This window comes from Petaurus breviceps, unplaced genomic scaffold, assembly GCF_028583685.1.
Source record: "Petaurus breviceps papuanus isolate PSGF00001 unplaced genomic scaffold, PetGlider_PUasm1.0 216, whole genome shotgun sequence".
NCBI classification, from domain to species: Eukaryota; Metazoa; Chordata; class Mammalia; order Diprotodontia; family Petauridae; genus Petaurus; species Petaurus breviceps.
In genome coordinates, this window is record NW_027185867.1 from 1,947,014 (window position 1) to 1,973,277 (window position 26,264).

General features: G+C 35.0%; 1 protein-coding gene across 1 annotated transcript in view; it reads left to right on the forward strand.

The window, feature by feature from the left end:
- ARID2 (AT-rich interaction domain 2) overlaps window positions 1–26,264 on the forward strand; it is a 248,418-nt gene that overhangs the window by 137,039 nt on the left and 85,115 nt on the right. Inside the window, exons 5-6 of the mRNA XM_069094245.1 lie at window positions 17,233–17,451; window positions 21,677–21,744. Of these exons, the coding sequence (XP_068950346.1) occupies window positions 17,233–17,451; window positions 21,677–21,744 (287 nt within the window). The remainder of the gene's footprint in view (window positions 1–17,232; window positions 17,452–21,676; window positions 21,745–26,264) is intronic.

Here is a 26,264-nt window from a genome sequence, read left to right on the forward strand (position 1 = left end):
ACTGATTATACTATATTTTTCTTTCAAGTTCTCTTTTTCAAATGAACCAAATATTCCTTCCAGTTATTTTGATTACTGTCAGTATGACACAGTGACCTAGATTTTCAGGATATAGGCATCATCACTAATATTTTGCATATTATTAAAATACCTATTATTTCCATATTCTCTTATGATCATTCTCAAATATTCACTTTCTCTATTGTGTATTTTCTAGACTTTCTCACACTTAATTTGAACATTACTTTACTCAAATGTATTAAGTGCCTATTGTGAGCAAAGTACCATTCTTAGCCCTGGGGAAGATGCAAAAGTTCATTTAAATATTCATCCCTGCTCTCATTAAGTTTGCCATCTGGTAAAGTTATAAGACCAAGCAGAGATAACCACTGTAGTACTCAAAAATTGCATATGTTTTAGACACAGTAAAGTCAACAGGATTTGGGGAAGGTCATTACTGAAGGAGGAAAGACTGGAGGAAGATAGTGTTTGAGTTGGGCTTTAAAAGATAAGTAGGAATTAATGAAGCATAGAGGAGAAAGGGAGAATGCATTCTTGGTGTAGGTAAACAATGTCAGCAAAGGCACCAAAATGGGAAATTGTAGATCACATTCATTGGATATAATAATACAGTTTGACTAGAGAGATCATTATAAAATCAGGCTGGAAAGGTAAAGTGGTGCAAAAATATGGAAGGTATGCAGATGAAGAAGTTTGCCATTTATTTGACAAACAGTAAAGATTTACTCAGGATTTTTGAGCTAATAGAAGTTACATAGGAAAAGGAAGGTTAGGCTGCTAGGAAGCACAGTGAATAGAGCACCAGCCCTAGAGTCAGGAGGACCTGAGTTCAAATGTGACCTCAGACACTTAACACTTACTAGCCATGTGACCTTGGGCAACTCACTTAACTCCAATTGCCCTTCCTAACCCCCTCCAAAAAGCAAAAATATAAATAAGAACCCTCTTAAAAAAAAAAAAAGAAAAGGAAGGTTATCCCGACAGTGAAATGAGGGATGAAGTGGCCTATAGTTTATAGAGGTGTTCCCACCAGAACACCTATTACTAAGCAAGGTGGTGGTGATACCCTTTAATAGATCAGTTTCAGTGGGACTGTAGAGAAAGGGACTGTGATAAATACTATGGTTGACATCAATAGGACTTTGTCTCTGTTTGGATATGAGTGGTCAGGAAGAGTCAAAAATAATCCCATGGAAGTTTTAAAAGCTTGGGTGACCAATGGTACAATTGATAGAAATAGTAGGAACAATGATGTGCAGATTCATGAGAGATAAGCAGCTTGGTTGTGGACATCTGAAATTTGAAATGTTAATGAGACATCTAGATCATATGCTTTTATGCTGTTGTTCATGTGTGCTTAGATATTAAAGTTGGTGATAAAGATTTAGGTGTCATATGCATGGATGTTTTGAATACACAAGAGTGATTGATATTGCCAAAGGGGAAAGTTTAGCAAGAAAAGGTTAAAGAACAGAACTTTAGGGCATACTCACCTCAGAACAAGAGTTAACTTGCTAGTATAGGGGCACCTAGAGCAGTAGAATGAGAACCAGGAAAGTATGGTCTCTCAGAAGCCAAATGAAATGAAGCATTTATTTATACACCAGAAAACCCAATCCCAAAACCAGTAAGCCCATTCCATCATATTACCAAAGATACTCAGAAGCCATAATAACACTGAGAGCCACAGCATCCTTCAGCTTTTCCACAAGATCAATATCTACTCACACACCTCTCTATCTCCTTAATGAGTGTCCTCTCTCCCCCACCATCTTGGTAATTCTGGCTCCCCTATTCCTGTGGGCTCTGCTTCCCTTCAGCAAACTCCTCCCACCACAGGCTCCATGTGGCTACATTCAGCCTATTAGGGGACAGAGTTTATCTTCACAACAGGGAAGCTTCCTGTGGGCTCTGCTGCACCCTTCAGCAAATTCCCTCCATGACAGGCTCCATGTAATTACATTCAGCCTATTAGGGGACAGAGTTTACTTTCAAAACAGGGGAGGTCTTCAAACTACCCCCTATGTCTATTAAGGGGCAGGGAAGACCTTCAAATTCCCATTCTCATTACAGAGGGGAGACAGGAATGGGATAATGGTGGAAGTAGATACTTTGAACTTAATGAAGAATAAGGATTGATATGTCTCCTTTGTGATTTGAAGAGGCAGAGAGGGTAACTGATTTTTCTGAGTTTTGAAGAATAGAAGAAAGGAGCTGAGAGAGCTCTTGTCAAATGGCATCAATATCTACTCGTTATATTCAGCTTTCACATTCAAGCAAAGCTGTAGAAAAACTATCACTCATGTTTGTGAACTCTATGAAGAATTATCTAGTCTTGGTCCAATATAGCACAAAAAGGGCAACCAAAATCTCTTCTCTTGAACACTTGTAATTCTAGAGGACAGAATTAGAACTAATAGGTAGTGGAGGAGAGAAAGACAGATTTAGTCCAATCTAAAAAACAATTTCTAGTGAGCTACCCAAGTGTTCAAACTAAGGCTGGATGACCTTTCACCAAGGAATCCTATAATCATTGGAGATTGGACAAGATTACCTTTAAGGTCCCTTTCAGCACTTTGGATTTTCTAGATTTATTTTGCTATTGAATCAGCAGACAATTATACAAATTTGTATAGCAAATCTCAGAATTTGACCTTGTTTAGATTTAAAAGTTTATAGTCTCAAACAGTCAAGAACAGAAATAAGGAAACTAATAATATTATATTAGAGGTAGCAATGGAAGTGTTGAGGTTTTAAAATGTTGACTTTTAGGGGTGCTTGGGACCCCAAAATACCTACATGCTGGTTCCTGCTGAAATGAATTCGACTGAAGCCTTCTTTCAGGCAATGAAAAACAAAGTCTATTATTATCTTGAGTAGAATCTTTTTTTTTTTTTTTTTTGCTTTTTGGAGGGTGGAAGGCAGGGCAGTTGGGCTTAAGTGACTTGCCCAAGGTCATGCTAGTAAGTGTTAAGTGTCTGAGGCAGAATTTGAACTCAGGTCCTCCTGACTCCAAGGCTGGTGGTCTGTTCACTGCACCACCTAGCCTCCCCTGTGTAGATTCTTAAGGAGTTTAAGCATTTGTGATGCTTAAATTGGCAATCAGGCTAGGTTGAATCTCAGCTAGATTGAATCTGAGCACCTTCATGGAGGCAAGATGGAATTTATATACAGGAAAACTGTGGGAGGGATCTAGGGGTGGTCACTTAGTCTGGGGTGACTGGAGGAGGGATTTATGGGAGGGCCTTCAGGAGATGTCTAAGGAGGATCTTGATGAGACTGGACTGGGGTGACTAGAGGTCAGATAGACAGGAAACAAGTGAATGGAATTTTGATGGGATGAAGAGTAGGAAGCAGCCAGAGGCAATCTGGAGGTAGCAGACTGTGGAGGGCTAAGCAAGGCTCTGGGTAAGAGATTTGGGCATGAAAAAGCCAGATTAAGTGGGAAAATTCCTGGAGAATTATAGGTGGAGGTTTCCCAAGGCCTAAGGACCAAATTGTTTTGGGGTAAAGGTCTCAGCTTTGGCCCATACTCAGTCCAAAGGGACCATTTATTAAGAGAGATGATCCAAAGAGACTTCTGGTTATTGCTTACATTTCTTACAAACCTTTATATATCTGTCTTCTGAACCTTTTCCTCTCCTCTTAGGTTTCTAAAACATTCTCATATATGCAAGTGGTTAGTTTATCTGGAGCCTCTGTCTATATAAAGCTTCTCTCCATAGAAACTTCAATGAAGAAGATATTGTTATGGCAGGTGAATAGTGTGCCTAGTAGAGACTCCAGCAACAGCAAACTAAAATAATTTAGCTAATAGCTAAACCGATCCTAGAGCACAAGATCCAGGGGTTGAGGTTGGCCACCCTCTATCGACTGTGGGGGCTGGTAGTGAGGTAATAGTTTCCTATTTTTTTGTGTCTTTGCTTACATTGTTTTCCCTGTATCTTCTCCTTGTAGAAGGTCCCATCTGCCCAATTTACTACATGTGGTTATGTTGAGGTTTAGGGGTGCTCAAGACTCAAATACCAGCATGCTGTGTCCTACCTAATGAATTTGACTCAAGTCTTCTCTCAGCCAAAGTAAAACAAAGTTTATTAAAGATTTGCCATAATGGATAGACTCTTAAGGAGCCTAAGTATTTGTGACCCTTTTATTGGATAAGCATGCCAGAATGATCTGACAGACTAAGTCTGCCTATAGATTGAATCTCAGCTGCTTCATGGAGGCAAGATGGATCTTATATACAGAAAGACTGTGGGAGGGATCTAAGGTGATCTAGAAGAGGGGTTTGGGGAGAGTCTTGAGGAGGAGTCTAAGGAGGATCTTGAGGAACTGAGGTCAGACTCCAGGAATGGGATTAAGGGTAGGAAGTAGCTGAAGGCTACCTGGAGATGATAGACAATGGAGGGGTAGGCTAGTTTTGGCTAGATTTGGGTATAGATATTTTGATAGAATCTAGGGAAGGAAGTATCTGAACAATGGAGGGCTGGGCTAGGTTAAGAGTAACAAAAGATTTGAATTTAGGGATCATTTAAGGTTTATGGCCTCAGGCAAATACCTCATCAAGTAGGAAGATTCAAGGGGGTTCCCAGAGCCAGTACCCCATCATTTATTGATACAAAGTGAGCAATAGGATTTAAAATAAATATATATTTAATCATATCCTAAAGATTTTAACATTAAAATCACTTGGTCTCATTATCCAAGAACCTTATGCCATTTGGATTTATGGGTCATGTGATGAACAAAAGAGAGGCTTATATATTTTCTTTAATTCTCTCAAGCTCTCAAAATTCCAGAAAGTGAGAATTATGTGTAAGAAGTAAAATAATTTGAGAAGTCTATATAGAAGGAGGTGACTTTACATCAGAGAAGGGTAATCCCTAACTCCATCACTAAGTATCCCCTTACTTTTTTTTTCTCTTTTTAAAAATAAATTTTATTTATTTTTTAGTTTTCAACATTCACTTCCACAAGATTGAGTTACAAATTCTCTCCCTATCTCTCCCCTATCCCCACACCAATATAACAAGCATGCCCCCCAAATCTGTTCTCTCCTTATGTCCTACCCCATACCTTCTCCCTCCCCCGCTTACTTTCTTGTAGGGCAAGATAGATTTCTATAACCCCTTGCCTGTATATCTTATTTCCTGGTTGCATGTACAAAACAAATTTTTACCTTTTTTGTTTGTTTGTTTGTTTTTTGGAGGGGGGAAGGCAGGGCAATTGGGGTTAAGTGACTTGCCCAAGGTCACACAGCTAGTAAGTGTTAAGTGTCTCAGACCAGATTTAAACTCAGGTCCTCCTGACTCCAGAGCTGGTGCTCTATTCACTGTGCCACCTAGCTGCCCCAATATTTATTTTTAAAACTTTGATTTCCAGATTCTTTCCCTTCTTCCTTGCTTACCCACCCCCACTGGGAAGAAAAGCAATCCAATAGGTTGTACATGTGTAGTTACGGAAAACATTTCCATAGTAGTTATATTGTGAAAGACTAACTATACTTCTCTCCATCCTGTCCTGCCCTCTCATTTATTCTATTTTCTCCTTTGACCCTGTCCCTTTTCAAAAGTGTTTGCTTCTAACTACCCTCTCCCCAATCTGTCCTCCCTACTATCATCCCCCCTCTTATCCCCTTCCCACTTACTTTCCTTTAGGGTAAATACCCAATTGAGTGACTACTTTATTCCCTTCTTAAGCCAAATCGAATGAGAATAAGATTGACTCATTCCCTTTTACCTTCCTGCTCTTCCCCTCCATTGTAAGTTTTCTCTTGCTTCTTTTATGTGAGAGAATTTGCCCTATTCTATCTCTTCTATCTCCTTCTCTCATTATATTCCTCTCTCACCTCTTAATTTTATTTTTTAGATTATCATCCCTTCATATTCAACTCATCCTGTGCCCTCTATGTATACATGCATACACATACATAAATACACATATACTCTCCTATACATACATATATGTATGTATATACATACATACACATATATATATTCCCTTCAACCATCCTCATTTTGAGAAAAGTCTCATGAGTTACAATTATTGTTTTTCCATGTAGGAATGTAAATAGTTTATCTTTAATAAGTTCCTTGTGATTCCTTTTGCCTATTTACCTCCTCATGCTTCTCTTGCTTCTTGTATTTGAAAGTCAAATTTTTTTCTGTTCTGGTCTTTTCATCAAGAATGCTTGAAAGTCAAACAAGCCATGTCACCTTGGGCAAGTCACTTAATCTCAATTGCCATACCTTCCCTCCTCCAAAAACAAACAAAAAAATGCTTGAAAGTCCTCTATTTCATTGAATGACCATATTTTCCCCTGAAGTATTATACTCAGTTTTGCTGTTTAGGTGATTCTTGGTTTTAATCCTAGCTCCTTTAACCTCTGGAATATCATATTCCAAGCCCTTTCATCCCTTAATGTAGAAGCTGCTAGATCTTGTTTTGTCCTGATTGTGTTTCCACAATACTCAAATTGTTTCTTCCTGACTGCTTATAGTATTTTCCCCTTGACCTGGGAACTCTGGAATTTGGCTACAATATTCCTAGGAGTTTTCTTTTTGGTATCTTTTTCAAGAGGCTATTGGTGAATTCTTTCAATTTGTATTTTGCCCTCTGGTTCTAGAATATCAGGGCAGTTTCTTTGAGAATTTATTGAATGATGATGTTTAGGCCCTTTAAAAAAAAAATTTTTTTTTAACTTTCTGTAGGGGGGGAAGGTAGGGAAATTGGAGTTAAGTGACTTGCTCAAGGTCACAAAGCTAGTTTTTGCGTTAAGGTTCTGAGGCTGGATTTGAACTCAGGTCCTCTGGACTTCAGGACTCTATTCATTATGCCTCCTAGCCACTCCATAGGCACTTTTAAAAAATTTCTTTTTTTTTCCCCAAATGCTTTATTACCTTCTTGTTTAGATCATTCATTTCTGCCAGATTTTGAGTTACCAATTTTTTCCCTGTTTTTCCCCTACCCACCACCCCAAAATAGCAGTCCTACAGGATATCTCCTCCTCCAAACTGCTCTTTCCCATACCCCCTTTGACTTTTCCAGTAGGGCATGGTGGATCTCTGCCCCAATGCCTATATATCTTATTTCCCGGATACATGTAAAATAGTATTAATAATTGTATTTATTTATTTTTAAACATTTGATTTTAAAACTTTGAATTCCAGATTTATCCACTTCCTCCCTTGTCACCCACCCTTACTGGAAAGATAAGCAATTCAGTATAGGTTGTACCTGTGTAGCTATGCAAAACATTACCATAGTAGATATATTGTAAAAGACTGACTATATTTCCCTCCCTCCTTTCTCACCCCCCACTTGTTCTGTTCTCTACTTTGATCCTGTCCCTTTTCAAAAGTGGGTGCTTCCACTTTCCCTCCCCCCCCCAGCCTGCCCTCCCTTCTATCATCCCCCCTCTCATCCCCTTACCCCCTACTCTCCTGTAGGGTGAGATACCCTATTTAGTATGTATGTCATTCCCTCCCTGAGCCAAATTCAGTGAGAATAAGGTTTTGCCTTTTGCCTTCCTGTTCTTCCCCTCCATTGTAACAGTTTTCCCTTGCCTCTTCTGTATGAGATAGTTTACCCCATTCTGTCTCTCTCCATCTCCTCTTGTTATATTCCTCTCTCACCTCTTAATTTCACCTTTTAAGTATCATCCCTTACTGTTAAATTGGTCCTGTGTCCTCTATCTATGTATACCTGTAAACATATATACACACATTCACATATGTATTCATATGCCCATATATCCTCCTTTTTAGATATATATGTGTGTGGTGTGTATATAATATATATATATATATGTATATATATATATAAGCATATATATGTATATATTTCTATTTCCTTCAACTATTTTCAGACTGAGAAAAGTTTCATCAGTTACAATTATTGTTTTTCCATGTAGGGATGTAAAATAGTTCAACTTTGATAAGTTCCTTATGATTTCTTTTCCCTGTTTACCTTCTCATGCTTCTCTTGCTTCTTGTATCTGAATGTTAAATTTTCTATTCAACTCTGGTTTTTTCATCAAGAATGCTTGAAAGTCCTCTATTCCACAGAATGACCATATTGTCCCTTGAAACATGATACTCAGTTTTGCTGGGTAGGTGATTTTTGGTTTTAATCCCAGCTCCTTTGACCTCCGGAATATCATATTGCAAGCCCTTCAATCCCTCAGTATAGAATCTGCCAGATCCTGTGTTATCCTGATTGTGTTTCCACAATATTAAAATTGTTTCTTCCTGGTTGCTTGTAATATTCTCTCCTTGATCTGGGAATTTTGGAACCTGGATATAATATTCCTAGAAGTTTTCTTTTTGGGATCTTTTTCAGGAGGTGATTGGTGGATATTTTCAACCTCTATTTTGCCTTCTGGTTATAAAACATCAGGGCAATTTTCCTTGAGAATTTCTTGGAGGATGATTTCTAGGTTCTTTCGTTGATCATGGCTTTCAGGTAGTCCAATAATTTTTAAATTATCTCTCCTGGTTCTATTCTTTCATTTGTTTGGATCTGTTTAACAGCATCTTGATTTCTCATAAAGTCACTAGCTTTCATTTGCTCCATTCTAATTCTGAAGGAATGATTCTCTTCAGTGAGCTTTTGAGATTCTTTTTCTATCTGGCAAATTCGGCTTTTTAAGGCATTCTTCTCCTCATTGCCTTTTTGAGCCTCTTTTGCCATTTGAATTAGTCTGTTTTTTAAGGTGGTATTTTCTTCAGTCAGGTTATTGACTTCTTTTTCATGATTTTCTTGCATCATTCTCATTTCTCTTCCCAATTTTTCTTCCACTTCTCTTACTTGATTTTCAAAATCCTTCTTGAGCTCCTCCATGGCCTGCCACCAATTCATATTTTCCCTGGAGCCTTTTGATGAAGGAATTTTGACTTTTTTTTTTTTCTGGTTCTATGTTTTGATCCTCTTTGACCACAAAAATATGTTCTCTAGTCTGATTGTGCTTCCTCTGTTTGCTCATCTTGCCAGACAATTACTTGACTTTTGAGCTCTTTGTCATGGTAGAACTTTCCTTCCAGAGTGGAGAGTGTTGTATCCCAAATTAATGGGGGTTTGCATAGCTATTGTCAAAAGTTTTTTCCAGGCACCTTCCTCAGAACTGTGAGGAGGACTTTGTCTCCACAGCCTAAACAAACTCTGCCACACCAGTGTTCCTCACCCCAGGACCACCTCCCAAGACTTCAACCGAGATCTAAGTAGGGCAAAGCAAGAGAATCCTGCCTCAGTGCCAACAGAGAGATTCCTGCAATTGCCCTTTGGATGGTCACTTGATCCCCCTATGATTTGTAGGCCAGCAACCAGCAGTAGCAGCAGCTGGAGCACCTGCACCCTCTGTTACCTCTGTTGTCCCAGGGGCAAGGGCCGGACCTTGCTCTTCTCTCACCCTGGATCAACAGGGCTCCCCACTGACCTTTTACTTTCTATTTGGTGTTTATGGGCTGAGAATTCTGGAAACTGCCACAGCTGCCAGTGATTTACTCCCCTGAAGTCTGCTTCAGCTGGTCTGGGCTACTGGTTGGGGCCAACCTGAGTTTGAGCCTGTACAGCTCATGGGAGACTGCACTTGGCTTCTAGCACCATGTGATAGACCCTTCCTATTGGCTTGCCAGGCTGACTTCAGCGGGAGATTGTTTCTCTTTTTCACTTTGTAGGTTCTGTAGCTCTAAAATTTGTTTATAGTTATATTTTACAGGTATTGGAGGTGGTTGGAACAAGAGCTCAAGCAAGTTCCTACTTTTACTCCACCATCTTGACTCACCCCCTAGCATTCCCTTGCTACCAGCCCTCATCATCAGTAGGGGGGCCAACTTGATCCCTGGATTTGCTATCTGGGATCCATTTAGCTATTGATTTGCTCATGCTAAAGTTTTGGTCAGCACACTTTTCACCTGCCTTTATCATACCATTCTGTGGCAATAAACAGCAGAATGCAGTTCTGCCTACTCCAAATCTTCCATGCAGAGGAGATAGAAGGAAAACAAAGTTGAGCTTTGCCTGACATACATGCCATTCTAATGCCAAATATTTTAAATAAGAGAAGGAAGCAGGGCAGAGTGCCAGTATTCTTTGGGGCTATATCAGGTTAAAAAAAAAAGGAAACTGACATCCAGCTGGGACCAGTTATTTCCATGCAGGAGTCACTTGGGGCAAGTACCCAAGATGATGAAAAATGGATGTCCCCCTTTTGCGAGGATGCAGAGACAGCTCTTTTGCCTTCAGACAGGAAGGAGAAAATGGGCAATACGGGAATATAAGGGAAAAAAAATTGAAATTTCCAAAAACCTCAGAGAGAATAAAACTCAGTTAAAAACCTTGAGTACAAGCAGATAAATCAACAGAAAAGGTATTAAAAGAGAAGAAAAAATAGCACCCAGGATATTTAAAGGAGACCAAACATCTCTGCATAAATGTTGCAAAAGAAAAGGAATTGAACCAGCAGCTGATGAGGCAGAGGACCCTGTGGGGATTCCCAAGAAAGCATGAAGCCACAACAGGTTGTTCCTGAATATGAAGAGTAAAATTTCTGTTCTGCATAGTAGAAATAATTGACAGAATAGGAATATTTGAATCCATGGTGGCAAGTCTCTCCAAAGAAACAAAAGGGAACACTTAATTGGGATTGCAGATATACAGAAGTGAAGCAAGAAGCAATAATTTTAAAAGACCACATAATCTCTATACAAGTAAAATATGTTGTTCTCAAAGACAGGGTGTGTAGAGACAACTGAAGGATCATAGATGTCCCAGAAGAACATGACAAATCAAAGAACTTGAGCACCGTAATGCATGCTATAATATAAGAATACTGCCCAGAACTTCTGAATACAGAAAACAAAGTACAGTTTCAAGGAATCCACAGGTTTACTGAGACTGGAGGGAAAGACCTTCACATATAAAGGAAAGGAAATTTGAATAATCGAAGACTATTTAACACCCACCAGGTCCTGCAACAGAAAGTAGAATTGTGTGTTCTATAAAGCAAAGGATCCCAAGATTAAACACTAGGTGATGTATTTTGTGAATCATCAGTGAAACAAGACACACCTTCAATAAAAGAAAGGAATTTAAAGAACTCTTAACAAAAACAAAATAAAACATCAGCAAGCTCATCAGACCGTCTGCAAAGCACCCCAGAGTACAGAAACACATGATAGTTATTCAATATGGCATCAATCTCTATATATTATCTTCAACTTTCATATTCAAGAATAATAATCTAAACTCACCCCAACCCTAATAAACGCAGCTACCAAGGAAAGCACAAATAACAAAGTCAGTTATCCTGGGGAGAAAAAGGACAAACAACCTAGAAAGAGAAAGGTACCATTGGGCTTAAAAAAAATGACAAGAACAAAATAATAGAAGAGGAAACCTAAGGAAGTATCTTTCTAAAACACAAGGACATAATTAAACCTACCTGTATTTTTTTTTCAGAGACTACCTTGTGTGTGTATGTGGATGCATATATTTTAAACAGAGACTGTGACATATCAGATTTATACTAATGATAATATGAGTTGGATTTGAAGAAACAACAGTAACTTATTATTTCCAGAAGGAATCTATGCATATCACCACAATTGTAATCCAGAGTTTTCTGTAGTTATCTATATAGAATGTAACTTCTATATAAAACTAACTTTTGATCCCATTCATTTTTTTGGTGCTAAGCAAAATAGAGTAAGAATCCTAGCTTTCATTGTAATTACAATAGAGGATAAAGTTGAGGGAGCAGAATTTAAAAAAAAAATACTTGTATTCTTTTGAATAAATGAATCGATAATTTTTTTTTTCAAATCAAGGCACTTACATGTATTTACTTTCTAAACTATGCTAGAGTTCTTACCACAGTTTTAAGCTATTAAAACTTCACTAAGATTTGAAGATAATTTATGTATATGTTGTCTGAGTAGGAGTAGTAGATGTAATAAATACATTAATTAATTAAACAAAAACACCCGAGTAGTAGTAGTTGTAATAATAATGATAATAATGACACTCAACTTTGCTAGCTTTTTTCTAGCAACTAGCTCTCTACAATTATAATCTCATTTTATTCTCTTAGCCACTTTGGGAGTTAAGTGTTATTATTCCCAGAACTTAAATTCCTGGGGTCCGGATTATTTTTACTTCTTTTCTTTGTATCTTCTTTGCTTAGCACAGTGCCTGGTATATATACTAAGTGTTCAATGAATGTGTCTCATTCATTGATAGAAGAATGGCCTTTTATTTAGAAAGACTTGATTTCAAATTGCTCATGACCAAATCACGTAATTTTTAAATGACACAGTCTACTCTATTAGATTCTAAATTACATAGAATTTAATGATCTACATTGTGAAGGGAGTTCCTTATTGGAAATTCCCTGAACTGAAGAAATGATTGGACTAGACCAAAAAAAAAAATCTATAAAAATTTGTTAAGTTGTCTACTCCAGTTTTGATTAATTTATGCTATTGTTACTATAAATACCTAGATAGCTCTTCTGGAAGAGTTAGGTTCAGTTAATGCCTTGGACACTTAATAGCTGTTTGTAAACCTCAGTTTCCTCATCTGTAAAATAGGGATAGTAATTGCATATACCTCTTAGTGTTGTTTTGAGAATTAAGTCATAAAACTTATAAAGTGCTTTGGTAATCTTTAGGCACTGTATAAGAGATTGCTTGCTATTATTATTAGTAATAAATTATCATTAAACATTGCAAATTGATATATGATGTGGTTCTAAAAGGTTCCTTTGGAAACATTTTCTTCTCTTGGTAGTAATTTTTATTTTTAAAAAATATTTTCTATTTCTTTTTTTTTTAAATCAAATACTTTATTAACTTCTAGTTTACATCATTCATTTCTGCAAGATTTTTGAGTTACAAATTTTCTCCCCGTTTTTCCCCTACCCACCACCCCAAAAGAGCGATCCCACTGGATATCCCCTCCTCCATTCTGCTCTCTCCCATATCTTCTCCCATACCCCCTCCAATTTTCCAGTAGGGCACAGTGGATCTCTATGCCCCAGTGCTTGTATATATTATTTCCCAGTTACATGTAAAATAATATTGATAATATATAATAATATATATGTATATATATTTTAAACATTTGATTTTAAAACTTTGAATTCCAGATTCATTCCCTTCCTCCCTTGTCACCCACCCTTACTGGGAAGATAAGCAATTCTATATAGGTTGTACATGTGTACCTATGCAAAACATTTCCATAGTGGATATATTGTAAAAGACTGACTGTTTCCCTCCTTCATATCCCACCTCCCACTTGTTCTGTTCTCTACTTTGATACTGCACCTTTTCAAAAGTGGGTGTTTCTAAGTTCCTTCTCCCCCAGCCTGCCCTCCCTTCCATCATCTCCCCTCTCTTCCCCTTCCCCCCTACTCTCCTGTAGGGTGAGATAACCTATTTAATGTGTATGTCATTCCCTCCTGAAGCCAAATTTAATGAGAGTAAGGTTGACCCGTTTCCTTTTGCCTTCCTGTTCTTCCCCTACATTGTAACCATTTTCCCTTACCTCTTCTATATGAGATAGTTTACCCCAATCTGTCTCTCCCCATCTCCTCTCATTATATTCTTCTCTCACCTCTTAATTTTCCCTTTTAGGTATCATCCCTTCCCATTAAACTGGTCCTGTGCCCTCTGTCTATGTATACCTGTACACATATATACACACATTCACATATGTATTCATATACCCATATACCCTCCTATATAGAAATATATATGTGTACATTTCTATTCTCTTAAACTATTCTCATACTGAGAAAAGTTTCATAAGTTACAATTATCATTTTTCCATGTAGGAATATAAATAGTTCAACTTTGACAAGTTCCTTATGATTTCTTTTCCCTGTTTACCTTCTCAAGCTTCTCTTGCTTCTTGTATCTGAATTTCAAATTTTCTATTCAACTCTTCTTTTTTCATCAAGAATGCTTGAAAGTCCTCTATTCCACTGAATGACCATATTTTCCCCTGAAACATGATACTCAGTTTTGCTGGGTTCTTGGTTTAAATCCCAGCTCCTTTACCCTCCAGAATATCATATTGCAAGCCCTTCGATCCCTCAGTGTAGAAGCTGCCAGATCCTGTGTTATCCTGATTGTGTTTCCACAATATTAAAATTGTTTCTTCCTGGCTGCTTGTAATATTTTCTCCTTGATCTGGGAATTCTGGAACCTGACTATAATATTCCTAGGAGTTTTCTTTTTGGGATCTTTTTGAGGAGGTGATTGGTGGATTCTTTCAACCTCTATTTTGCCCTCTGGTTCTTTTTAAGCTCCTTTATGGCCTGTAACCAGCTCCTATTTTTCTTGGAAGCTTTTGGTGCAGGAGTTCTGATTTCACTGTCTTCCTCCTGTTCCATGCTTTGATCCTTTTTGTCCCCAAAATAGGAGTGTAAAGTTGGGTTGCTCTGTTTGCTTTGCTTCCTTTGCCTGCTCATGTTGGCACGCAATTACTTGACTTTTGGGCTTTTTGTCACAGTAGGACTCTGCTACCAGAGAGGGGAACTTTGTCCCAAATGATGGGGTTTTCTCAGCTGCCGAAGGTATTAGTTGGGGCCCCCTCTGAAGCTTCCACACACTCTGACCAGGTGGTCACACACCCCAGGACCTCCATCCTAGACCTTAATCCAGATCCAAGCAGGTTAAAGCAACTGGGATAACCCCTCAGACTGGTTGCTTGGTCCCCCTACAGTCTGCAGGCCTGGAACTGAAGGTGTCATGTGGCAGCAGCTGTATGGCCAGGACTCCTCAGTGGCTTCTTCCTCCAGTGCAGAATGACCTACACACTCCCAAACTATCTGATCCCTAGGTCCACACTACACTGATCTCTCTCACTTTGTCCTTAGCTTCTATGGGTTGATAATTCTGGAAATTGCCACAGCTGCTGATGATTTGAACTCTCTATAGCCGGTCGCTGGTCATGCCCGCCCTGAGGCTTAAACTTCCTGGGGCAGGGGTTGGCTCCCAGAGTACCAAGCTGGCCACTTCCTTCCTTTCTGCCGGGATGTCCTCAGTGGGAGGTTAGCTTCTCTGTGTCATTTTGTGGGTGTTGTAGCTCCAAAGTTTTTTCAGAGTCACCTTTTACAGGTATTGGAGGTGGTGGGTGCTGGAGCCCCATGGAAGTCCTGTTTCTACACCACCATCTTCTCTAGTAACTTTTAGTAGGGATAAACATATTGCTCATTATTTTACTTTGGGTCTGATTTTTAGGTCATCTACCATTAGTGTGAATAAATTTGGGTATTTATAAAATGTTTTCAATTTCTTAAGTACTTGGTCCTTCTCTTTCCTCTTCCTCTCTTTTTTCCTTTATACACACACACACACACACACACACACACACATTCTGAAAGCAGAAAGAATTTTTTCAACTAAAGTTGAGGAGTTATTTTTTTTTAATAAAAATTTTGTATATTTTTTCTTTGTTCCTGCTGCTGTTATCCAATGCTATGATCCTATGAGACTTTGTTTATTAATAGCTTCTTTAGAAGAGAGATTATGAAGTCAAAACTTTCAAATTGGTTACTTAAAATTATAGAATTATAGAGGTGGAAAATAACTGGTAAATCCTTTAGCATTAGGCCTTCATTTTATGCACAAGGAAAGAAAGACCCAGAGATAATAGAGTACTATTAAAAAGAAATCTTGACTACATTTCATTTCCCATCATAAATTCATGTTTATTCTGTATTGAAAAAGAATCTCATTCTATATTTAGATCTATTTATTCCATTATATTTTAGTTAGGGAATATTTCTGTTACTATTCAGAATTTTCACAAGGGTTCTTTATTCAAGTTTAAGAAATTTGACAAGATTTTATAAAAATCAGCTTTTCTGTTTTGTGAAGCCTTTTTTAAATCATTTATTACTCTGTTATATTGCATATCTTGAAAAATTTGTCATTGGAGGTATTCTTGGAACTTTTTAAAAATATGTTCAGGGTGGGAGTCTATTTAGATACCTACCTTAAAAAACAAAATTACTTACCTCTTTTCCTTGATGTTTTGTGATGGTAGATAACTAATTTTTCAGTCAAAAATTTTTTTTAATTTTTCCATTCAGATGTTTCTGAAGGATATGTTAATGTGCTTTTGTGATGTGTCCTTCCTTCCTTCCCCACCTTCTCTTTCCTCTTCTTTCTGTTACTACTTCCTTTCTTCTTTCTCCCTTTCCTTTTTTTACATGTCTATCTTTCTCCTCTTTTCCCTTCCTTCTTGTTCTTCCTCTCTTATTTCTTCTTTCTCTGTCATTTCCTTCCCTCTCAAATTTCCTATTTAATCCTTTCTCCTTATTGTATCTGTTCCATTATCCATACCTTCCCTTCCCCTGCCCAGCTGCTAAGTCTTTGCCTTTCCGTAGGTGTAGGGTCTGGCAATAAGATTTTTTTCAAATAAAGTTGAGGAGTTTTTTTTTTTAATAAAATATTACATAAACTTATGGGGATACCATAAGTAGCAGATATTTACAGACACTAAAAATTTTTTGTTAAACCCCCAAATTCAGTGGCACTGGACCCTTGGTTATAGATTTACTAGCTTTAATAACCTACCTTCAAATAGCCTATTACAGGAAACGGTTCCAGGTAAATGAAGTTAGGTGTATATGTACAGTATTAAATTATTCTGTATTAAAATGAGCAATGCATATAAATTTTGAATCATGGCTCAGTAAAGCTTAAATCCCCCAAATATAAAAAGTACCCTGTATGCTATATGCATTTTTCTGTATTTTAATAATGATTTAGAGCAACATATGCCAGTAGATCTTAACCTGGAAAGCCTAACCATGAGCATAGTGAAAGACAAGATTGTTTTATAATGATCCACCTAACTTAGTTCAGAGAGTCTCATCACCAGTTGGCTGGCTGCTGGGTGGTGAGTGTTACGGCCTTCAGCAATTAACCCAAAGCATCTATTTGAGTAGAGAGAAGTATTGCTGTCTGTTGCATTGAAAATCACAGATGGTTGATGCATAATCTTAAATTAAGTAAGATGAATTTTAAGAATATTCAAGATTGAACCCATATAGTTCTGGTAAATGTGTTTTAAAACAAAGTTTGACCTTTTTTCTTTAAAAAAATTATTCAAATCTATTAGCTATAAATAAAATTTAGGGAGTTATTTGAGACATGTGAGTAATTGGTTTCTTTTATTTTTACTATTTTATATCTTTGGTAGATTATCTTCGTCAAAGCTATGGGCTGTCTATGGACTTCAATTCTCCAAATGATTATAATAAATTGGTGCTTTCCCTGTTATCTGGACTCCCAAATGAAGTGGACTTTGCTATTAATGTATGCACTCTTCTGTCAAATGAAAGCAAGCACGTCATGCAACTTGAAAAAGACCCTAAAATCATCACTTTATTACTTGCTAATGCTGGGGTGTTTGACGACAGTAAGTTTTAAGTTGAATTTATTGTATTTATCAAGGTAAGAATAAGGGAGTGATCAATGAGAAGGTGAATTTTTGTTTTTCATAGATATTATCTATAATACATGCATTAAGTTGGAAAAATTTTTTTCTCATTCTGACACCAAGTCCTCTGGTATTTTGATGAGATAAAAAGTGATATTTTATGTGTATCTATCCATAAATTCATTTTTGTGGTGAGTTAATAAGAAAAGTTGTTTAGCAACCAGTTGCTTTAAAATTGTAGTAAATTTACCTTCTGTTTGCACATAAAATGTTAAATTCAATTGAGTAATTTTTTTCAATATCTTAAATTCTATGCTATTTTGATGTGAGGAAATGGCCACATTTTTAAAGTGAGTCTGTAACCTAAATTGAAGTTGTTTATTGCAGTTAAATATTTTAAAAGAAAAATACCATTTTATAGAAATTATTCCCTAACAAACCCTCTAAAATCTGTTTCTGTTACAACATGATTATAATTTCACTTAATAAAAACTCTTAAGTCAATGCATTTACAAATTTGCTGCCAAAATGAGCCTATTATGATTTATCAAATGTTTGGCATGCTTGTATTTTTAAGTTGTAAGCTTTTGTTGGTTTATTTTAAATCAAACTTTTCATGTTCTATGAAATTTTCTTTGGGTAAGGAGGGATGACTTTGGTTCTAAGACTAAGTTTCCCAGTGTTTACATTTGTGGTATGCAAAGAGCTTACAAAATCATATTTCTTGCCCTTACTTTTAGTAGAAAAAAAGCGGGCAATAGTTGGCATGGCCAAGATGGCTCTGTAAATTAGCTGATTGGCAATAGAATAGAATCATTTTGGTGCTCTTTCCCCTAAATGTTACTCTTTATTGTATCCAAAATTACTTTAACCACAATTAGTTGTTCTTCAAAGATAAAATTGCTATAAAATATTTCTTAGTAGTGGGCAAGATGAAGGAATAAATAAAACATTTTTTCTTATCATTTAGAAATCTGAATGTTTAACTTTTGTGGACACAAAAGGAATTTCCTATCATATATTGTAAATCCTTATTGCTTATATTTTTAATCAGTTAGTAATAAAACATTTAATTAGTGATAAAGCATTTTTCTGATGAAATAATGTTTGCAATTTTGGTTTAGTATGTTTTATATATCTAATTTTAATTAGTAAGTATATTTCTATTTGGGATATACTCTGCTACATATGATTACTTGGAATTTGACCTGGACTTGGTTTTAGATACAGATAATAGATGTAGAGATGGATATATCTGTGTGAGAATAAATAAATAAATAAATAAATAATGTTAGGAGAATACCAAAAGGGCCAACGTGATTCTTGGTTCTTTATAGGACTACTCAAGATTTCTTTTGCAACTTCCCAGGTAACATTTATGGACATGTAAATTTGTAACATTTAACCAATCTTTTAATGTTCATTAGCTGTTAATCTTTTGCTAGATGTTATTTCACAATGTAAAGAAAATATATTTCAGTTTTGGCACCTTGAAGATAAAGTTTCCAAAGGACTTCTGTGTAGCTGAGAATTGATGTTTGAACAAAAATGATTTTATTCTATATTTATTTATTCTTTCAATAATTGGTATAATAAATCTACTTAAGAAAGTAAAATATTTTCCCAGGTCTGTTTTTAGAGGGTCTTCATAAATTATTTATCAACTTTTTAAATTTAAAATACTGAAGTTGAAGGTATGACAGAAACAATCTGAAAAATATTAGTGGTAAATTTTCTTGCATCCAAGAACAGATTTTCTTATACTTGGAAACATTTATTTTCTCTATAATAGCAATTTTTCATTTGCCACATCTCATTTTCTGAAATGAGAAAATATGTCTAATTTTTTTATTATATTTGTGGTTAAACATAATAAATTTGTCTTTAATTATTATTTACAGATTTCTTTTCCCATATATATCTTTAACCTAAATTATAGGTCTATTTAAAATTTTAAAGAAGTAAAAGAACTTATGATGACCCTGTTTGATTGTCAGACAAGGCTTTTAGGTATTAGTAGAAAAGAATTTTTCCTATGTTTTGATGTTTGAAAAGAGTTAAGATTTTTAAGGGGTTCAGTTTATTTCAAAGCATTGGATTTTAAAGTTAGACTTTATAAAGTAGATGTAATATCTCTCTAAATAAAGACATTTCACATTTTTTTTCCTAATGTGGAATGTTTATTTTATGAAGTATTAAAGCAAAATTGCATGTAATAAAAAGTTTGGGTATCCCATGGTATATTGTTTATACACATGGTATAAATAAGTAGTTTTGAAATGTTTTTTTTTTTTCTATAAAAAACTCTGAGGTAAGTAGTGCAATTATTCTGCTCATTTTACAGATTTGGAAACTGAACCTTGAATAGATTGTGAAATGTTCTTACAGTATCCATTAGTAAATCAGTGCCGTTATTTAAACCTGTATCTCTAGACACCAAATCTTGTATTCTTTCCAATATACCAGACTGCATGTCAATAATCTTATTTAGCAATTATCTATCTTTAAAATAATAACATTATTTAATACATTATCCCCTTTAAAATATTGTTGACATTCAATTTGAGAAGAGAACTCTCAGTAAATAAAATTATTTTATTTTTCAAAGAAAACAAATGATTTCTCCTTTTAGTATGTTGATCACACTTTATTGGGCAAAGTACGTCTTGTATTAGTTGATTTAAGAAATGAGGTAACCCAACAATTATTTATTATTATAAGTTATTACACCTATTCCTTAAAGTAGCTTTCTAGTAGTCCAAAAGAATTAATGTTAATAGTAATGGCAGAAAATGTCTTCTGTAACAGAAATATATACCGTTATACTTTTGTTACATTTATGGATTTTAAAATATTAGTTGCTTTGATGTAAACTATTTGGGATATTTCCTTCAATGCGGACATTATTTTACTTAATATTAATCATTAAACTCTTTTAAAGGGACCTATGAATATCATAATTTCAATACCTTTAAATATCTAAACTTTTTGTCACATGTATTGTTTGGCTTTTATTTTTTAACTGTTGTGATAGCATATATAATTTTTGCATTGCCAGTATTTGTCACTGTAATGTTTCTTTTTTCTTTTTTTTTTCTTTTTGGAGGGCAGTTGGGGTTAAGTGACTTGCCCCAAGGTCACATGGCTAATTTTTTTGTGTTAAGTGTCTGAGGCTGGATCTGAACCCAGGTCCTCCTGACTCCAGGGCTGGTGCTCTATTCACTGTGCCATCTAGCCACCCCAAGTACTGTTACATTTTTAAGAGCAATTTTTTAATTAAATCTTTCATTACTAAATAACTCATTGCAAGTATTTCATTTTTAAGATGAGGTCCTCAGTTAAAGATAGGCATATTCTACTGATTTACTGGCAGTTTTAAAAATAATATTATGAGTTCCCCCATTTTGAGAAATGGTTGGGAAGAATATTTGTTAATATAATATGTATGCATTAGTGTGATGGATAAATAAAACATATTAGCCAATTGGTAACTAACTGGTTGTCTTCTAAATAAGAATTATTTCATTAAATGAAACCCTTCTCCCACCATATACCTCCTTCCCCCAAATTACCCATATGAATCACAATGTTAGATTACTTAGGTTTTTAAAACAAAGCAGGCTATTATTTGTGAGGATTATTAACTGTGTGAGGATTTTACCACCAGAATTCCATCTCTAGATTGTATCCTGAATGTACTACCTAAGATAAAATGATTGTATTAGGGTACAAATTCCATTAACACAATTGTATCTGAATGTGTTATAAAACACATTCTGTTTATATATAGTTATAACAGTGTTGGGATAACATATAATCTTGTATAGAATTTCATTAGATACAACATATTGGGACAGCCATGTATTGACTTGTGACTTAAATATTTTTTCCCCATATAAGTTAAAACTAAATACTTTTAACTAATTGCTAAAATAAATTCTTTCTTTCTGGATGCCCACAAAACCGAAAGTTGTACCTATTTTGGGTGTAAGAATTGTACATGAAATATAGGCCATTTGATTGTTTCCTTCAATCACTACAATAATGAAATGTACCTTAATTTATGAGAAAATCTTTTTTAACCAATAATAAACTTTAAAATGACCTTTCATTGTTGAAGCTTTTGCAAATTTATTGATATTAGTAAGGATTTAAATGAAAATGTATACTTTCTTTTTACTTAATATATCTTTTATGCTTATAGCTTTAGGATCATTTTCTACTGTATTTGGAGAAGAATGGAAGGAGAAAACTGATAGAGATTTTGTTAAGGTAATTCATAAAAGTTAAAATATATTTTACTGTTACTAGTAACCAAATCTCATAAATATCAAATAGTTTCTTATAATATGTATTAAAACATTGTTAGATTTTTATACTCAGGAAAAATGAATTCAGGTTCCTGTTCATTATGAAATTTTGTTGAAGGAAAGTTTTTTTTTTTTAATATAAGGAAATAGTAAGTGGAAACAAAAGCTCCAGACTTTATTGCACACATTGATTTCTGAGAAAGATCAATCTGTAAAAATAGAAATGTAGTTTATTATATAGAATTTAAAGCTAGTGTTATAAAATTCTGCAGTCTACAATTCATTTCATTTATTAAGGGCTTTATGCTAGGTGTTAGAGATACAAAGGCAAAAATGAAATTGCCACTCTCAAGGAGTTTATATTCTTTTAGGATAAATACTTAAGGGAACATATGTATTTAAGAGGGAACATATAACTATAGCTGCAGTAACATAAGCATATATCCAACATACCCCATAAAGCAAGAAATACTAAAAAGGCTTGGGCAAATATAAAATCTTGGAAGAAGTATTGTCAAATCTTTTCAAATCAGAGTTTTCTAATTTTTCTGGTCCTTTAAGTTTAACCAAGGAAGTAGAGTTCATTTGCTTTTAGAGAGTATGGCTTATTGTATTATTAATAGTATGTACATATGAGAAAACTGTAAACTACCATCATTTTCACAGTTGATAAATGCTTACATCTAACTGTTGCAGTTCTCTATAGCTTCTCTACTACTGTATTGAAAGATCATTTGGAGAATTTTCTCATCTAAAGTTTATAGCATCTGTGTCTCTTCCCCAAAGTATGTATCTAGTTTAACTGGGAGGCTGGAGAGAAATTTTTTTTCTGATTGTAATAATTACAGATCAGATGAGTGTTGAAAATAAGGATTTTAGACTTAATTTTGCTATAATTGACATAATCATTTTACTAGTGAAAATAACCCCAGTTACATTTATTTAAATTATTTTATGGTTGTCCTGTTGGTTTTACAGTCAACATCAACCTAAGATTGTCACCATAGTGGTTGAACAAGGGATACCAGAAAGAAATGTGTGTGTGTGTATGTGTGTGTGTAAATATTTGAAAGTATATTAAATTACTGTTATTTTATTTCATCATTATAAATATAGGAAGATAAGTCATGTTAATAACTTCTTGACTGTTTATTAAGTATTGGTAGAGTGACTATAATAAGATTTTTTTTTTTGGCCTTTCATAGAGGCAGTTGGGGTTAAGTGACTTGCTCAAGGTCACACGGCCACTATGTGTTAAGTGTCTGAGGCTGGATTTGAACTCAGGTCCTTCTGACTCCAAGGCCAGTGCTTTATTTACTGTGCCACCTAGCCTCCCCATAATAAGATTTAAAAATAAAATGATATTTTCCAGCCATTATTTTAAGTATTGCATGTTCTAAGTTATTAGAATTCAATAAGGAATGCATTATATATATATATATATATATACATACACATATATATATAACTGATTATTTTAAACTGTAGATTCCAAAAATCCAGAGTTTTAGGAAATCCTTTACATTTTAGTTCTTAATCATTGATTTTTTTTAATGTCATCTATTTTTTCTGTATATAAAAAGAAAAAAGTGGAGGAGTTAACTGCATTTTTAGAACTTTCAGAACTTTTTTTAAAGCACACAATTAAGGTTTTATGGTTAGGAATAACATAAATTTGTTTAAATTCTGTCATTTGATCTTTGTTTTGCTGAATGTTTGTAGTGGACATTTGAAATATTTCTCAAAGGTTTATTTTTAGAGGACTTGTTCTAAATCTTTGTTTACTTACACAGGTACATAAAATAAACATTAATAATATAGATACAAAGGAATCTCTGTTAGTGATTAGTCTTTTCCTGTTAAGTTGATCCTTTATGGAGTTAAGAGGAAAATACCTGCATAGGAGCAATTATTATTACCTTCAAAGTGATACTAATATGAAAAAAAAAGTTAAAATTGGCAGGGCAGGAGTGGGAGATATAAAAGGTCTTTTATTGGAAGGTTTGAGTAGCACACTTTAGTTATTGTTAATAAATTTTGCATTGAAAAAATGTCCCCAGTATTTTATAAAATCTATTTTTGCAGTGATTGTACATTTGGAGAAATTTTTGGTGTGAATATTTGTAGGAAAATTTAATTGAAAAAGGTAGGCTTCAAGTATATAAATGTTTTTTTTTTAAGGGAATTTTAACTTTGTGTAAGTGTATTCTGTTGTGTAATACAGTACAGTGAATAGAAAAAGTATTATTAACACTTTTTATAAGGAAAATTTTTGACAGACATGATTTATAGAAGATATATAAATTGTAAAGATAGTTATAATTTCAAGAGGAATTCAGAAATCTTGATTGTGTTTTTAAGTATTCAGGAATGTTTTATCTTATTCATTCTCTTCACTTATACAAACAAATACAGTATATGTTTTCATCTGCTCCTTTCAGAAAGGAAGCCCTTCAAAATACCTTCTTTTTGTTATATCCTGGCCACTTATTTTTACTTACTTTCAGCTATTATATTACAACACCTAGTGTATTCTCTACTTTTCCATAAATTTTTTCTATGGATAGTGTACAAATAAAAAATTTCAACATAGTTGCTGCCCTCTCGGTATACACTAATGCTCAGCATTAGGGTCCTTTTTGTGTGAATGATCGTTAACAACAGCTTTAAATCAGTTTAAAGACCCCAAAAAGGTCTTAAAATACTTATTGATTGGCTACATTTGGTTGTTCCACTTCCAGTTTCATCACCCCTTGAATACATCCTTTGTACTACTAAAAGATTAATTTCCTTATGACTTAGCTTGGTCTTTGCATTTTCACTACTAATTACTTATCTCCAGCTATTGCCTTAGCTATATTCTGTTGACCCTGCAAAATAGAATGTTGATTGTTCCATGAGCATGCTCTACACTCTGTATTATATTTCTCTTTCTTCATCTTCAGCCCTCCTGCAGATTTCCATTATTCAAAATCCATCTTGTCCTTTGTAGCCTAGTTCAAATATTAGCTCCTTTACCCTTTCTCCTCTACCAGAAGTGGTCTTTCCTGTCTCCAATAGCACTTTTTATCTTTTCTAGCAGTGTGGTGCTGTGGAAAGAACCTGAACTTGGGGTCAGGAGCAAACCTGGGTAAGAATACCCTTTCTGACACTTTCCAACCATGGTACCATGGTCTTACCACTTAAATTCTCTGAGTTTCAGTTTCCTTATCTGCTAAATGGGGATAATAATGCCTGCACTGCCTACTTGCCTTAATTGTTGTGAGAATTAAATAAGAATGTAAAGTGCTTTGTAAGAATTTAAGCAGTTTTCTGACTTGTTTAAAGAAAAGTCCATTTTAAATTATATCACCTACTGGCACAATTTGCTTTATGTTACAGTGATTTGTATATGTGTCTTAACTCTTCCCAAGGACTGGATGGTATTTTATTTATTTTTGTTCTACTGTTTCCCTTCCCAGCTTTGCCCCTGCCTCCCCCACCTCACACACAGCCTGTAGCAGTTTTTTACGAAGCAAGAACTCAGTACTTATTCTTGATACTTATTGAGCGAATAGAAATAAAGAAATCGGTGGCCCAATTCCTTAAGAATCTCAAAGAAAAAATAAAATGTCCCTTTTTTTTCTTCTTTTAGGTGAGGTGGCAGCAAAAATATTGCTTGCTACATCTCTTTGGAAACATAACTTTTTTTCCATGAAGGCCCTTCTTTTTGATAAAAATTGAACTAGATTCTGTGCTTTAATAGTCAATTTTGATCAATTTGTTAAATAAGAATTAGAATTTGCCCTGCAAGTTGCTCTCAGAAATATTAAAGACAATAACTTTGTACAAATAAAACCATGTAATTTTGAGTGATGGCAATTGTTACTTCAAAGGGAGGCAGTGTAACAAAAAACCATGCCCAGCTTCAAGAAAATTGACCTAGATTAGACTCTAAGTAGCTATGTGACCTTAAACAAGTCACTTAATCTAACTGGACCTCAGTTTTCTCATGTACAAAATGTAGGGCTTTAAGTAAATGATGACCTTCAAATTCTTTGCCAATTCTGAAATTCTGTGATTAAAACCGACACACTATGATTTCTTAATTCCCTTCATGAAAGGATAGGAGTGCTTTGACTGGTAATTGTCTATAGAAGGTCAGCTTTTCTCTTCCCCCCAGAAGCTCAGGGAAAGGAAGAGAAATTTTCAAGAAGGATGAAAAGGACAGAAAAGGCATGAAAGTAGCAAAAGGTATAATCAGCAAATGCTAGACAGTGAAAGAGAAGAATGGCTTGCAGTGAAGAGACACTAAATAAAATATTCATGATAATGGGACAAACAACAACAAGCAACTCAGAACTACACTACTAAGGGCATATGTATCTTTTTTTTTTCCCCAGGGGGGAAGGCAGGGCAATTGTAGTTAAGTGACTTGCCCAAGGTCACACAGCTAGTACGTGTTAAGTGTCTGAGGTCAGATTTGAACTCAGGACCTCCTGA